This window comes from Hemitrygon akajei, chromosome 30 (assembly GCF_048418815.1).
Source record: "Hemitrygon akajei chromosome 30, sHemAka1.3, whole genome shotgun sequence".
In the NCBI taxonomy this organism is placed as follows: Eukaryota; Metazoa; Chordata; class Chondrichthyes; order Myliobatiformes; family Dasyatidae; genus Hemitrygon; species Hemitrygon akajei.
Window position 1 is genome coordinate 33,714,992 of NC_133153.1, and position 17,089 is coordinate 33,732,080.

General features: G+C 44.1%; 1 protein-coding gene across 3 annotated transcripts in view; it reads left to right on the top strand.

The window, feature by feature from the left end:
- Positions 1-17,089, top strand: part of rgma (repulsive guidance molecule BMP co-receptor a) — a 58,097-nt gene that overhangs the window by 24,893 nt on the left and 16,115 nt on the right. Inside the window, exons 1-2 of one of the 3 annotated variants that reach the window (XM_073032564.1) lie at positions 6,169-6,256; positions 9,263-9,396. In XM_073032564.1, the coding sequence (XP_072888665.1) occupies positions 6,201-6,256; positions 9,263-9,396 (190 nt within the window). In that variant the 5' untranslated portion in view covers positions 6,169-6,200. Of the gene's footprint in view, positions 1-6,168; positions 6,257-6,312; positions 6,605-9,262; positions 9,397-17,089 lie in introns of those variants that run through there. The other 2 variants (XM_073032565.1, XM_073032566.1) reach the window with 2 other exon arrangements.

Consider the following 17,089-nt stretch of genomic DNA (forward strand, 5'->3'; position numbering starts at 1 on the left):
TACAGTGCAATACATAAAATTATTACAGTACTGTACACAAGTCTTAGGATCCCTGGCCTATATATGCCTAAGACTTCTGCACTTTTGCATAGTACTGTACATGTTTTAGGAATTTACTGTGGTGTGTGGGTGTGACATTGAACAGAAAACAACATTCAACAATTATTAAGAATAAAGAATTATATAAAAATGAAGTTAAAGGCTAAAGGACAGATATGGAATATAATGTGTATAAATACCAGTATGTATTTACAATGTAAACAGCATTATAAAAAGTGGTTTAAAGAGTTTACAGTGCAGCAACAAGTGTAATAACGAGAGGGTTCTAACTAGAATGGTTGACAGATTAACTGCCTTGGGGAAGAAACTTTGAAGGAGGCATGAAGTTTTTGTTTTCAAAGCTCAATAATGCTTTACAGAGGGTGTTTTAGGAAAAGTTAGTTTGCTGGGTGGGTAACATCCATAATGACGGTTTCCTGCCCGTGACTTCAACAAAGCATACAACCCCCACCCAACTACCCCAACATTGCACCCACCTGTCTCCCACACACTTCCTCCGTGGTGGTATCACAGTAGGACAAAAATAAATGACATCTACCAAAGAATGAAGCCAGCAAAACTCTGATACCTGTATTGGCACTGTGCAAACAGATGCCTGGCCTGAAGCCAACGCAAGCTGTTTGATCTCTCCTTGATCTTGTGCCACCTCTATTTGTGCTCCACACCTTCACAATTGGGTTTAAAGGATTCCTGGATTGCAATACTGTTGGCCGTGTAACCTAGACGGGTCTTTCATGTGAGGCAAAGCAACCCAGAATAACTTTGCTTGATCTCCATACCCCCATACCAGAATTGACTTAATCGTTTGAGGATTATGTTGTGTTAAGTCAGTGGACTAGCAGCTAGAGTTCTGGACCATATAGAGACCATCAACCATAAAATATAGGAGAATTAGGCCACTCAACCCATCGGGTCTGCTCCGTGATTCAATCTAGCTGATATATTTTTCCTCTCAAACTCATTTACCTGCCTTCTCACAATGACCTTTTGCACATTACTAATCAAGAACATATCATTTTTCCGCTTTACAAATATTCAATGACATGGCCTCCACGTCAATTCCTCACATACACCACTCTCTGGCCTCCAAGAGGTTGTAGGGTTTGGAGGCTTGCGTGCCTCAATGACTGGCTGGAGTCTGGGCTTTATGCTTTGACTCTTGGTAGGGTCACCCATGCCAAATAGGTCAGAGCATATAGGCCAGACTAAGAGTCGTGTACCAGATCTCCAGGTTCAGGGGTTCAGCTCAGAACTAACAACCCCCGATTGGTAAAACAAAACTGTTACGGAAACAGCAATGAAAAATCCTTCTACATCTGAGTGCGACGGTATTCCTGAGTCTCCACCCGGGACTTGCATGACTGACAGTAGTGAAAACCGAGAGGAAGTTACTGGCATGATGAAGGAAGCCCTGAAAACTACCAGAGGTGGAGGACCTTCATTGCTGCCCTCAACACCAGTGGCGTAATGGGCAATAAACAAAACCACTCCCTGCCAAAAAAAAATTCCTCCTCAGACACAATTGCCGGTAGGTAGCTAGAGAATTTATATTCTAGTAATTAAGCATTCCTGGAATTACTCTTAAAAGCTAGTTTTGGTAAGTGTAACTGTTACAATAGGACTGTGGTTAAGATTAGTCTGGCTCACTAATGTGATCCACAGAAGGGTATTTACCCTTGTATCCTTGTTTGACCTATATCTAACCGCAGACTCACTAAAGTGGCTAATGTAACTGCCCCTTAGCTTTGGGGCAATGTATTGCCAACTGTGTACATATCTTATGATAAATAAATGAATTACACAGGATAATGATGACAGCCTGGTACAGAACCCATATCACATCACGGGCTGGTGTGGAAACACGAATTCCCAGAAACGGATAGGTCTACAGAGAGTAATGGATACAGCCCAGTCCATCACAGGCAAAGCCCTCCCCACCACTGAGCACATGTACAAGGAGCACCACCACAAGAAAGTAGCATCTGTCATTAAGGACCCTCCACCATTCAGCTCATGCTGTCTTCTTACTACCACTATTGGAAAGGAGGTACAGGAGCCTTAGATCCTACACCACCAGATTCAGGAACATTTATTACCCTACAGGCATTAGTCTCCCGAACTAGCATAAATAATTTCGCTCACTTCAACCCTGAACTGATTCCACAACCTTGCAGACTCACTTTCAATGACACCATGACCCGTTCTCTGTACTATTTTTGTTTTGCAGTTTGTCTTCTTTTGCACTGGTTGTTTGATAGTCTTTGTTTATGTATAGTTTCACATAAATTCCATTATATTTCATTATTTTCCTGTAAATGTCTATAAAAATGAATCTCAAGTGTACGTGACATATACGTATTTAGATAATAAACTTACTTGGACTTTGCTTGAAAAGATTCAACACATTACTGGAATAAAAGCACTACATTTTTCCCAGGAATTATAGCCAATAATACATCATCATCATGTGCCATGTTGTATGACGTGGGTGATCATGATTTATCCATGACTATAATTGTTCTTGGCAAATTTTTCTACAGAAGTGGTTTGCCATTGCCTTTTTCTGGGCAGCGTCTTACAAGATGGGGGAACCCAGTCATTATCAATACCCTTCAGAGTTTGTCTGCCTGGTGTCGGTAGGCTTATAACCAGGACATGGATATGCAGTCTTTTATGCGGTGCTGTGCTGGGGCAATGGCATCAACATGGGTGATGCCAACAGGCTCAATGAACTGATTAGAAAGGCTGGCTCTGTTAGAAGAGTCAAACTGGACACACTGGAGACTGTGGTAGAACAAAGGGCCTTACAGAAAATCCTGGCAATTCTGGACAAGGTTTCTCACCATCTGCAGGCCACCTTGGCTGAACAGAGGAGCACTTTTAGTAATAGACTAAGACAACTGTGCTGCTCCAAAGTGCGCTATATGAAGTCAATCTTACCCTGGACCATTAGGCTCTATAATGAGTCAACCTACAGCTGGGGCAGTGCTGTTAGACTGTTTGTGGTAACTTATTTTTTATTCTTTCTACTTCTCTTCTAATATCTATATCTGTGCATTTGTATTGCTACTTTGAGACTGTAATTTCAAGGGTGTAATGCCCAAAGGTGACCTGCAGGTTATCAGAGGGAAGGGGCACCTTACACCTCCTTTGGTAGACACATATCTCCTCCCTAACACCAATATAGCCAATACACCCCATAATATCACTGAACATCGATGATTACATTGATGCTTGTGGGTCCTTGCAGTGAGAAACTCGGTTTCCTGTAATGGAGCGTTTAATATCCTTCTCAAGTACATCACTCCGTGCAAAGTGATCCTGGGCCATCTTCAGCACATGTTGACTGCAATGATTTGTTTGTAAGAAGCATTTCCCTATGGTAGAGACGGCTAAGACAAGAGGGCACAGGTTTAAGATGAGGAGTAAGAGGTTCACAGAGATTTAAGGAAGAAATATTTGACATAGAGGATGGTTGCAATGTGCAACACACCTGACAAGGTGGTGGAGGCAGATATTCTCACCACATTCAAGAAGTATCTGTACAGGTATTTGATCGTCAAGGCATGGAAGGCCCCGAACCAAATGCTAGGAAACTGGGACTGGTACTTTTTGGTCAGCATAGACATAGCAGAGCAAACACAAGGAAATCTGCAGATGTTGGAAATTCAAACAACAACACACACACAAAATGCTGGTGGAACACAGCAGGCCAGGCAGCATCTATAAGGAGAAGCACTGTCCTGACGAAGGGCCTCGGCCCGAAACGTCGACAGTGCTTCTCCATATAGATGCTGCCTGGCCTGCTGTGTTCCACCAGCATTTTGTGTGTGTTGATAGACATAGCGGCCTCTTTTGTGCTCTATTACTTCACAAATCTATGGCCTCTTTGATAATAATATTTGGCCCTCACCTGGTCTCACCTACACTTATCTTCCCCCTCACCTGGTGTTAACAACACCCACCTTCCTCCTCACTGGTCTCACACCCACCTTCCCATTCTCCTGGTCTCACCTACACCGACCTTCTCCCTCATCTGGTCTCACCTATCAACTGCCAGCTTGTACTTTTCCCCCTCCCCTTCCCTCCTTCTTATTCTGCTTCTTCCCCCCCCCACCCACCTTTCTAATCCTGATAAGGGTCTCAGCCCAAAACACCAACTGTTTGTTTCCCTCCATGTATGCTGCCTGACTTGATAAGTTCCTCCAGCATTTTGTGTGTGTTGCTTTGGCTACGTATTGTGATCCTCTCACGTCTCATCTGTTCCCCCCCCCCCCCTCCCAGATGTGGCTCTTTCAGTTTCAGTGGACCTAGTGGCCATTCCTTGTGTGGGTCTGGTGAGGATATCAGTCAGTCTCCTAACATGACCCAAGCTCAGGACAACAGACAGATGGCTTGGGGGCCCCTGAGCTAAGGAAGGGAGTCTAACCAGGACTGCCTCATGCTGCTGGTTCCCGGGGAGTCCCAGTTCCCAGTTATCTCCACCAATGGGATCACACATTGAAGTGGTGTCCCATTGGTGGAGATAACTCTTGACATGTTGGACTTATGCCTGATCAATGAGCCAGTAATGTGGAGGAACACTGGTAGCTTCAAAAGGGGGACACAGCTTTGGGGATTGCAAGCTATAAATGTATTATTCTTTCATACTCAATTCTTTTGGCTTCTCATCAGAAAAAAAATGGCCTTTTCTCCTATGGAACATCACAACAGCCTTTCGAAGACCTTTAGTAGAAGTGTAGTGCTCTCTGCTGACTGCTTATGACTCAGGGAAATGTCATGTCTTTTCCAAATATTTATGCCCACATTTCCAATTTTTTTTTTCATTTAGTTTCAAACCACATTAAATATATCCAAAGCACAAATCAAAATGTAAGGTTTCTGGAAAGAAATCTTGAGAAAGTGCTCGAGATTGTAGAAGGGAAGGGTTAGATCGATCTTACCTGTTTCTGCGACGTGACACAAAAATAACCCGCACTGCGATGATACATGTTCTGAAACAGATAACGGGGGTTGGCAGGTTAAAAGCAGAAAGGCTATTTCCCTGGAATCTGGAACTAAGATGCAAGGAGAGGAGCCTCCCAGCATACAAGGCTGGGTACTTGGGAGCCAAATGAATCTTTGAATGCTCATTACGGAGCTGGCACAGTAACATAGTGGATAGCATGACACTGCTGCAATACCAGTGGCCCCGGTTCAATTCTGCCACCATCTGTAAGGATTTGTACACTCTCCCAGTGACCATGTAGCTTACCTCTGGGTGCTGTGGTTTCCTCCCACATTAAGACTTATGGGTTAGTAGGTTGGTCACATAGACATAATTGGGCTGCACACGTTCATTGGGCCAGAAGAGCCACCTGCCATGCTGTATCTCCAAATCTAAATCTAAAAACCAGCTTATGATAGGGGCTGAGGGATTCATGGAGGCAATCAAAGGAAATTGGGATTGAGAAGGTGGGCAGGAAAGTGGAGATCAGCCATCTTCTCACTGAATGGCAGAGGTGACTCAAGGGGTTTTAATATACATTTTTTAACAAGTTCTGCCCTTTTGGCTGAGCAGCTGAGGTTCTGAAACCCACCACAAACACTGAGTGGGGGAAGGACTCTGTGTAGGAAGGTTCAGACTTCACTTTCTAGCAGGTGTTGGTCAAACACTTTGCTTAGCCACACGAGGCACCTATTGTGAGTTTGGGGACCATTCCTGCTCACTAATGTCCTCTATTTATGATTAGGCAGAAGGCTCGGAGAAGCTGAGGCTAAAATGAGAGGACGTGGCGGTATCCATGATACGTAGATGAAATGGTTCCGAATTGAATAATCAGAATCATATTGAATATCATCAGCATGTGTCATGAAATTTGTTAACTTAGCAGCAGTACAATGCAATATGTGATAATATAGAAAGAGAAGAAAGTAAATCAATTATGTGTGTGTGTGTATTAAATTGTTAGGTTAAAAATAATGCAAAACAGAATTTTTTTTTAAAGTGAGGTAGTATTTATGGGTTCAATGTCCATTCAGAAATCGGATAGCAGACAGGAAAAAGGAAATGTTGAGTGTGTGCCTTCAGGCTTCTGTACCTCCTTCCTGACAGTAACAATGAGAAGAGGGCATGACCTGGGTGATGGGGATCCTTAATAATGGATCCCGCCTTTCTGAGAGACCGCTCCTTGAAGATGTCGTGGATACTATGGAGGTTAGTACCCATGATGGAGCTGACTGATTTTCCAACTTTCTGTAACTTCTTTCAGTTCTTTGCAGTAGCCACCCTCCCCTCCACCACCCCCACACCAGACAGTAATGCAGCCTGTCAGAATGCTCTCCACGGTACATCTGTAGAAGTTTTCGAATGTTTTAGGTGACAAACCAAATCTCTCAAAACTCCTAATGAAATATCGCCGCTGTCTTGCCTTCTTTATAGCTGCATCAGTATGTTGGGACCAGGTTATACCTTCAGAGAGCCTGACACCCAGGAACTTGAATAAAATACAGCAGCTGCAGTAAATCTGAAATAGAAACAGAACATGCTACAAATACTCGGCTGGTAAGACAGCATCTGTGGAGAAAAATAAGTTTCTGGGATTTTCTGTTCTTATTATATGACACAACTGGTTGCGTTGGGGTTTTGATAAGGTATCGATTTTGGTTGCTGTTATCTGTGGATTTGAAGAGGTTCAGTTGAAAATTACTAATGTTAAGGGACGTTGATGGGATTTGGAATAGCTCGGGCATGGAATCACTGGCCTGAAACTATTCTAGTGCAGATTCACTTTACATTCAAACTCAAACACAAAGAGATCATGCAAGTACCTCTACTTTCTTAGAAGTTTGTGTAAATTCAGCATGTCACCAGAAGCTTTGACAAACTTCTATTCCTGCACGGTGGAGAGTATCCTAACTGAATCTTAAAGTATTATATGGTAGAATAGAATCGGAGAGACAAAGATTCAAAGTTCGTTTATTATTAAAGTATGTATGCAGTGTACTACAACCCTGAGATTTGCCTTCCCACAGACAGCTATGAAATAAAGGAAACCATGGAACCCATTCAAAGAAACACCAAAAACATCATCAACCCCACTCCCCCACACATGCATTGTCATTGAAAAGTACAGCACAGGTACAGACCCTTCAGCCCATCTAGTCCATGCTGAATCATTGAAACTGCCTACTCCCATCAACCTACATCCAGACCATAGCCCTTCATACTCCTCCCATTCACGTACCTAAGCTTCTCTTAAACGTTGAAATCGGGCTTGCATGCACCACTTGTGAGGAGAGCCTATTCACACTCTCACTACCATCTGAGCGAAGAGGTTTCCCCTCAAGTTCCCCTTAAACTTCTCACCTTTCACCCTTATCATGTATTTTACTTTACTAGTTTTTTTTTACTTCGATGTTACTTTGCATCAGAAACATTATAATCGCTGGAAATCTGAAATAAGTGAAAAATTCAGCAGCTCAGGCAGCAAAGAGAACTGGAAGGAATAGTTGAAACGATTGACCAGATGACTTATCATATTATGTTTTAATATCTGCAGTGGACTGTGGAGTTATGTTTAAAACCAGGATCCCTGTGAGGTGTGGCAAGTCCACTGCCCATTTTAATACAGTTGAGGGGGTAACCTCTTCCTGCATGTGGAAAGAGCTGTTGGTGGAAGTAGTTGAGGCAGGTATAATAATGAAATTTAGAAGATCTTTAGATAAGTAAGTGGTAGGAGAGGTTTATAGCAGGGGTCCCAAATCATTTTTTTATGCCATGGACCAACACCATTAAGCAAGTGGTGCGTGAACCCCAGGGTGCGAACCCCCTGATATAGAGGGATGTGAGCCAAATGAGGTCACCTTGATTGACATGAACCAGATGGATCGAATGGCCTGATCCCATGCTGTATTACTCTGTGACTGTGTGACTTTATGAGTACTTACACAATGTATCCCCCTCTGACTCCCAGTCACACACCTTGAAATACTAGAGACTGAGAACACTACAGCATAGAAACAAGCTCTTTGGCTTATCTAGTCCATGCCAAGCTTATTCTGACTAGTTTCTTCGACCTGCACCCAGACCATACCCCCCCATCCATGTACTTATCCCAATTTTTCTTAGATGTTGAAATCAAACTTGCACCCACATTACTTAAAGTTAAAACAGACACTGGTATTTACATAGATTTGGGGTAATCAGAGTGAAGAAGTGCAGCAGTAGATAACACGTCTGCTCTTCCCAAAATCAGGGGTTACTCTGCAAAGAGGCATTTCTTTTTCTTTGAGTGTATCTAAACGTTTCATTCTCTCTCGCTCTAATTTTCCTTCTTGGATCTCTGTCTCTCAACAGACCAGCCAGATTTATTTGTAATCTTCTGTTTTACTTTCTTTTTGGCTCCGTTTTGCTCCCTCTAGAAATAATCTGGCTGCTTCAGAATTGATGGATATTTTCTAAATTTCTGGCTGCTTCTCTTGCTCTCCCCTCTTCTCCCCCTCTCTCACTCATGCCCTCCTCCCTCTCCCCTCCCTCCCTCCCTTCTACCCCTTCCTCCCTTTCCCCTCCTCTCTACCCCACTTCCCCCTCCACCTTCCCACTCCACTTCCCCTCCCTCCTCAACTCTCACCCCCTCCCCGTCCCCTTCACACACCTCCCACACATCTCTCCCCCTCAGCCCCACCCCTCCCCTTCTCCTCCCTCCCCACTTCCCCTCCTTCCCACTCCCCTACCCCTCCCTCCCCTTCCCCTTCACACACCTCCCACACATCTCTCCCCCTCAGCCCCACCCCTCCCCTTCTCCTCCCTCCCCTCTCCCCCTCCCCACTTCCCCTCCTTCCCACTCCCCCTACCCCTCCCTCCCCTTCCACACACCTCCCACACATCTCTCCCCCTCAGCCCCTCCCCTCTCCCTTTCCCTCCCTCCACTCTCCCCCTCCCCTCCCTCCTCCCCACTCCCCCCTCACCTCTTTGCCTCCCCTCACACCCCTCCCCCCATGTATCCGAATCTGAATCTCTCTCACCGACTCTGGGTTCCTTGCTGGCTCGGTTGTGATTCTGGGCGGAGCCATGGGCCCAGCTTCTCCTGTCCTATTCGTTCAGCGAGAGGGAGTGAGCCTTCCCGGACACATGATTGATGGAGCTGTGTGGATCTCGGCGGTTTCTTTCTCCTTGGCGTGTGTGCTTCTGATTTCTGTATTTTTTTTCTGCCTCTCTCAGGGCGAGCAGAGTTGGAGAGTTGGACTTCTGTGGGAGCCAAGTCTGGGCTGGATGGATGGGAATGGGGAGAAGGGGCGACCCATTCGGCCACGGAGTCCTTCAAATCCTGACTATCGTCCTGTGCCTCCCAGCAGGTAAAGCAAAGACATTCCATCGCACAAAGAGAAGTTGCAAGCTCTCTGTTTTTTTTAAAAGTTGGATTTGCGTGGGTTAAGTGTAGAATGCGTCTGACTTCAGATGCAGCAAAATATTCAGCAAGCTGATTTTTTGCAACCAAGATCTTATTTTTTAACACAGCGGATTAGAAATTATGTGAAGCGTACTTTTAAACTAATTCTCCATTTTAAAATAGACCGTCACATCCAATGGATAAGGCTGTTAAAATTGCAAGAAAAGTTTTAGAAAGATTATTAAAGTTGTGCTGCCATTTGAAGTTAGTGTTTAGGATAGAGTTTTGAAGACTTTTTGTTTTGTGATTGGAGCGAGTTAAGCACGGGAGACCAGACCCAATACTCTTGGCATCAGTAACCTAGCGATGTATTAGTAGAAATCTTTCTCCCCGGTTAATGTGTGAACATTTCCAAAACGCCTCGTTTTCTTCCCCCGAACAAATCAGTAGTGTGTTTTTTTTCCTCTCTTTTTTTGCTCTGTTCTCTGAGGGTCTTAAAAAGACCTCCACAGAATCGGTCTGTTTTCATTGGGGGATGGGCAGCGCCTGGTAATTTAGTAAAACCTTACAACTTTTCAGAAGTTGGCACTTTTGTAAAGATCGCCCGTGTGTGGACTAAACTGTGATGCAATCTCTTAAAAACAAAATGCTTTAAGTATGTTGATTATTCATTTGGCTTTAATTCAGATTGGCAACACTGTAAAAACCCTCAATCCATTCTAACCATAGTCCTGATCAGCATTTCCTAGTTCCTTAATTTTACCTCTTGAGGTGGAAATTGAAAAAAATCCTTAATTGTATCAAACGCCCATTGGGTTTATATTACCACGTATCTGGCTAATTCGTCTTTAGATCGGCGAAGAGAGACCTTATCTAGCTCCATTAAATCTCTTTTCAACAGCAAAAATCAAAACAACACGTCGCGCTTTGCAATTAAATGCGCTTTTAAAAAAGCTTTTTATGAACATCCTCCTCCGACCGATTTCGTAAAAAAATAGTTTTAATTGCAGATTGCACGGTTAGTAAACACAGCGATGTATAAAAATATTGATTGCACTGTGCGCTAGATTGCGATTTAGCCTTTCAGCGTGGAGACCTGATCCAGGAAATGCGATGATAATGAGTGTGATTAGGTTTGAAGATCGATGTTTTGTGTGTGTGTGTGTGTGTCGGCAGTATACTGCTGAACATCTTGCTGTGTATTGTGCTAACCATTTTTTTACATTTAAAATTCGAGCATGTTTTCCTCTTCAGATCTTCCCCCCTCTTTTAATGCCTTTTCTTTCTATTGAGGTCCCTTCAGAGTTTTTGCTATGTGGGAAAATCGAGCTGGCTCTATTGAAGGCTTTGTAATGTAAATTGCTTGATCAAACCAATCCAAATTGACCATTCTCTCTGTGTCAATGGGAAGGTGGCTGATCATTTGCATGTTGTTATAAATATTTATTCTCAGAAGGTTAAAGTTTTATATTGTATTGGGTCTTGAGGCGAGCTGTTAAATTTAAACTCATAACCACCACCGTGACCCTTCATGGATAAAAGGGGTTCTTAAGAGAAACCACCATAATCTAATTTGCGATTCTCAATTGAAGCAAGTATGTTTGATTGCAATTGTTCATTCAGTGAAAACTGTTTTAGAATTGACAGATGTTTAGAAAACAACTTTCATTCTTTTGTTCTTAAATACACAGTGCAATCCTATAATTTGCTTGAGTGTATATTGTGGTGTTGTATTAAGGCATTTTAGCAAGTTGTGATAGTTGCAGAGGTATCAACTGTGCTCCATCTGTGCTTCTGCTCTAGTCCTGTGTGTACAGTGTAGTGTTCCATAAATCCTAATCTGTGTCCATGTCAGCACAGCAGCTACATTGCTGTCTCAGGTGTCGGGGTGTGGGATAGTGGGTATCAGAGGGGTTCTCACCCGAATTGTTTCTCAAGGTTCCTTTTCCAATCCCGCCTGAAGTCCTCCCCCACCGTTGAGCACATCTACGTGAAATGCTGCCCAGCAAAGCTGCATCCATCACCAGGGATCCCCACACGCTCTCTTCTGGCTGCTGCCACCAGGAAGCAGGTACAGGAGCCTCAAGATTCACACCACCAGGTTCAGGAACAGTTATTGCCCCTCAGCCCCTCAGGCTCTTGAACCAATCACTTGCCCCATCACTGATACGGACTCACTTTCAAGGACTCTTCATGTTTTTGACATCTATTACTTACTTATTTAATTACCATTATTATTATTTCTTTTTGTATTTGCACAGTTTGTCGTCTTTTGCACACTTGGTTGAATGACCCAGTCGGTGGGGTCTTTCATTGATTCTGTTGTGGTTATTATTCTATTTTATACCTGCAAGAAAATGAATCTCAGGGTTGTATATGGTGACTTGTATGTACTTGGATAATAACTTTACTTTGAACATTGAGAGACGGACTGGTAATTGGAGGATTTTAGTTCAGTTGTATTGATCCTACAGTCAAATAGCATGCTTACACTTGCCAACTAAGTTCTACTTTGGATGCGATGCAAGAGAAGGCATTTGCTCTCAGTAGGACGCTATTCTGTGATGCAGGGAAGGGGAAATAATTGGAAAACGAACTGCCAAAGTAAATTCACGTGAGTCATCCATTTCTGAAATGCGACTCTCTCTCCAAAAGTCTTAATCCTAAAGGTATCGGGCAGGGATCAAAATGATCAGTCAGAAACTGCACCCTTCACTTGTGGAATGAGTAGCTTACTTATTTCAAAAGCATGTCCACTCAAAAACTTGTTTCAAAGTAAAGATAATTAGAAAAAAACATCAGTTTGTTTTAATGTTCTGCCTAATGAATTTACTCTAAGGAATTAGGAAGCATTATCTTTCTACAGCTCAATGTATATAATTCAGGAATGGCAACTTCCGTGAGTTCAGAGATTTATAGTCCTTGCCTGTAACCAAGAATAACAAAATGCGTCAGTGTTTCACCAGATGGTGGAGTCATGTGTGCCCCATTGCTTTTAGTGGATTTATTAACTGCTGTTGTGAGGACTTGTGTTGAGGAGGACAGACTCAGGCTCGGACCTTTTCTGCTGCCAGTTTGTAGCCCTGGGTCTGAGAATGCCAATAATCTTTGCCAGGGAGACGAGAAGGTATCAGCCAGGGCTCCCAGTACCATTTTGCCTGCTCCACCCCTCAGCAGACATGATTGATATATTGGGCAACAAGGCAGAGGATTTGCCTCAACTGTGACCCCCTCCATGGTCAATAATCACTGCTCAGGACTTGGCGTTCTTCAGATGAAGTAGCTCAGTGAGAGTCATTGCATATAAGGGGAGGGAAAATTGCCGGAATATTATTTTCATAGTGACCTTTCTCATTGGAGAATGAATATTAATTTCACTGTCTCCATTACTACCCTTAGTGTCCCAGTGGGTTAGACTGTAAGTCCGTGAGATTCGATCAAAATTAGGCAATTCAGCCCATTGAGTTTGCTCTGGCATTGGATTATGGCTGATTTACTCTCCCTCCGAACTGCATTATGCTGCCTTCGCTCTGTAACCTTGCCATGCCCTGACTAATCAAGAACCTATCAACCTCTGCTTTAAATATACCCAATGCCTTGTCATCCACAGCCATCCGTGGCAATGAATTCCACAGATTCACCACCCTCGGGCTAAAAACATTCTTCCCTTTCTGTTTTGAAGGTATCTCCTTGTATTATGAGGCTGTGCCTTCTTGTGCTAGACTCTTCCATTATTGGAAACTTCCTCTCCGTGTCCACTCTGTCGTGGTCTTTCAGTAGTTGATAGGTTTTAATGAGATTCCCCCTCCCATTCTTCTAAGCTGCAGTAGTACAGACCAGATTCAGCAAATGCTCCTCTTTCGTTAACCCTTTAATTCCCAGGATCATTCTTGTAAACCTTCTCTGGACCCTCTCCAATGTTAGCACATGCTTTGTTAGATAAGGGCCCAAAATTGCTCACAATACTCCAGATGCATTGTGATTTTACCTTAGAGTGTTGAGGTTTTGTGTGTTCAAGATTTACTCTAGAAACTGCACTGTTAGAGGTGCTGTCTTTCGGATGATCTAAATCCAGAAACCACTGGAAAATCTGGAATATGATGGGCTGTGTTAACATTTTTTTTTTAGCGCTCGCCAGCACCTGTCAGAAAGCTTTCCCTTCAACTCCACGGACAAAACGCTGGCGGGACTTAATGGGTCAGGCAGCATCTTTGGCCAGTCAACCTGACTGACCACTCAAGGTGGAGAGGGGACATTCTGGATGGTATAGGGAACCTTGGGTCCCATTTATAAGGAGCAGACGGATCCCAGTGTAAGTGTTAAGATGAAGGCATCACTTTACAAACCACCCAGCTGCCAGCCATCTCCCCCATGTGAGGAAGGGTCTGCAGTTCCCGCATTAATTCTGACGTGAATGACAAGGCTAATAAAGGCCAAAATTGAGTTTATTGTCCAGTGCACAAGTTAATGAAAATTTTACTTGCAGCAACATCACAAGTGTCGAGCTTCAGAAAACCGACGTTCACAAGAAACACAGGAACTAGCATAAATTATATACAATTTAGAACAAAATGCAAACAGAGCCCATTGTAGTGCCAATGCGCCTTGTGTTGCTGTACTGAAGTAGTGATTAGGGTTGTGCAGTATGGTTCAAGAAACGAATGGTTGAAGGGAAGTGGCTGTTCTTGAACTTGGTGGTGTGGTGCTTCAGGCTTCTGCACTTTCTGCCTAATGGTAGCATGGCCTGGATGGTGAGGATCTATGATGATAAACGTAGCCTTCTTGAGGCAGCCTGGTGTCGTTCAGATTGATGGTGCTAACAGCACTGGAAGGGAAGAAAATATTGTTGCGGAGAGAGATTGTTGGGTTGGCATGGTTTTCTGGTCCACTGGGATGAAAGGTCTGATTCTCTCCTTGTAGGACTTTATACAGTACTGTCTTTGTCAATATGGAGTAGGGAGAGAGTTTGTAAATCTGGCCGGAGCAAATGATGTTGGGAATGGCGAGGGTGGGGCACCGCGGAGGATTGTGCGGGACAGGTGGCAGAGAATGTGTGCCTGGGTGGCGCGGGTGCACAGCCCTGAGTCATTTGATTCCCAAACAATTGGGTTATTGATCATTACAGTATGTCTCTCTGGTGCTTCCTGCTCCCTCCCCTTTTCCCAACCGTGTTTCCCCTCTCCCTGCCCCCTTCCCACTCTCAGTCCACGATAGAGGCCCGTATCAGAACCGGGTGTATCGTCACTCACGTATGTCATGAAGTTTGTTGTTTTCTTTTGCAGCAGCAGTACAGTGCAATATATAAAATTACCATAGTACAGTGCAAAAGTCTTAGGCACCCTAACAATATATGCAGCTCCTTGGGCTTTTGCACAGTACTGTAAAATTATGAGAGGCCTGGATAGAATAAAGAAAATGGACCGTCTTCCCACAGAAAATAAGTTCATACTAATTAAGGAGTGTAGTTTTAAATTAACTGGCAGAATACTTCTAATTGTTAAAAAAAAATTATGTAAACAAAATACTGGAAAGGTTGTGAGTTCATTAACTCAAAGCTGAAAGGGTGTTGGAGGCATCCAACCCCAATCTATTCAGAAGGATTTCTGCCTGAGGTGTATGTGAGACTTCAGACAAGAGCAAGGATTCTGCTCAGCTTCTCTACTGGGCTGCGGTGAGACAACAGGGTTGGTGCGGCCTGCTGTGCTGTTAGTGTTTTGATTCCATGTTCAAAAAGAAACGCCGTGTGAATATCTTATTTGTAGAATAGCTAAGGGCAAAGAAGGGCTTTTATATCCAAGGAATATAATTTGCTGTCATATAAACCTTGTAGAAGTTTCTCAGCTGATGGCATAAATCTATTAAGTGCTGTAATAAGGGTCATCAGCCTCTGATATTTCCTGATAAGCTGTATCTTAATCATGTCAGTCCTTAATCCAGTTGTCTATGCACCGGCTCAGGACTCCCATCACTGGATTCAGATGACAATTATGAGATGGCGATGCTTTGCGGTGGGATTTGTGATACAGCCCGAATCTCTCAAATTAGATCGTGGTCTCCTAATCAGTGCCAGGTATCCATGTGATCGAAATGCAGCCTTCTGATTGAGGAATTGACTCGTGGTGCTGTTCGGCTGGGAAAGAGTAGTGGAGACGTTACAGAATGGGAGGAGGCTGTTTGGCCCTTCTTACTCATTGGAAGAGATTGCTAGATCTCCAACTAACCCCACAAAGTCATAGTCGCACAGTCGAGAAGCATGCTGGTTATGTTGCCCAGAGAGCTGGTCCCATCTACCCGGATTTAGTCCTTAGCTCTCTAAACATCATGTACCCATAGACTTGCCTCAAGGATTCAAAGTACATTTATCATCAAAGTATGTATGCAGTGTACAACCCAGAGAGTCATCTTCCTGCAGGCAGCCACGAGACGAGAAGAACTATGGAGCCTGTTCAATGAAATATCAACCTCTCCCCCCCCACCCCCCACATGCAGGAGGAGGGAAACAAATCGTGCTGACAGCAGCAAAAAACAAATGGAAAACGCAGAATATAAAACACAAAATCAAAAGGCATATTTCAGTTTGGCTCAGTGTTTATTATCTGCAGGCCACCCTGATCCAAGATCGCCCAAACTAGCAACTAAAAAAGGGAGCGATCAGAAAAAAAAATAGACACATCGTAACGTGTTTCAGTCCACATTCCCCAAACCGCATTGATTAAGCCTTGCTCCGGCGCCATGCTCCGACAGCATTGAGGGAGAGAGAACGAGAAGGCAAGCGAGAAAGAGAGGAACTTTCACATGCAGACACCTTCCCGTGACAGCAGCAAGCGAGAGGCTAGCAGGCGGCACTGAACACTCATTCACCCTCATCACCCACCTGGACGATTTCAATCTTCCCCGGCGCTTCAGTTGGCGAGATCAAGTAGAAATAGTGTCGATCGTGGTCACGCTCCCCATCTCCAAGCTTCCCGGCCTCCAAGCTACACGGAGCCTCATGGAACACTCTCGGAGACAGCAAATCGCCAGATCGCTCGATGGGCCGGAAAACACACCGGCAGAATATAGAATGTAGCTCCAATGGTTGCAGAAGCACATCTGAAGTAAAAGGAAGACTCAAAAGAAATGAAAGCAGTAGCTTCGTAAACCGTCTTGAGAATGTCACCTTTGGTAACGTTCACTGGTGCCATCTTCCTTTACCTTTCCTTATCTAGATGGCTTTTAAATGTCGCTGAATGAGCTTACCCCTATTTCTGGCAGTTTATTGCAAGTACACGCCACTCTTTACGTGAACGAGCTGCTCCTGATGCACCTTTTAAATCTCTCGCCTCTGCTCTTAAACATGTGCTGTTTTGTTTTTGGTATCTTGTGTACTGCTAACAGGTATATATGTGGAGGCTGACAGTTTTATTTTTTCAGGTGTATTTCAGGTGATTGCCCATGCTGAATAACTTTTCATGCATTCAGTCCGTGCTTCCCGGATCAGTCTGTACTCTCACACTTTTAGGACTGTATTGTGGCGACCCACTTCCCAGCGCACTCGAACCGGCTCACAAAGTGGCGCGCGCCGGCATTGAGGCCGGTCCCAAAAAGGGCGCCAAGCCTGCTTCACCAGGGGAAAAGCCCGCGTGCGGGACGGGACCGTGAATATGCGCCCCCTACAG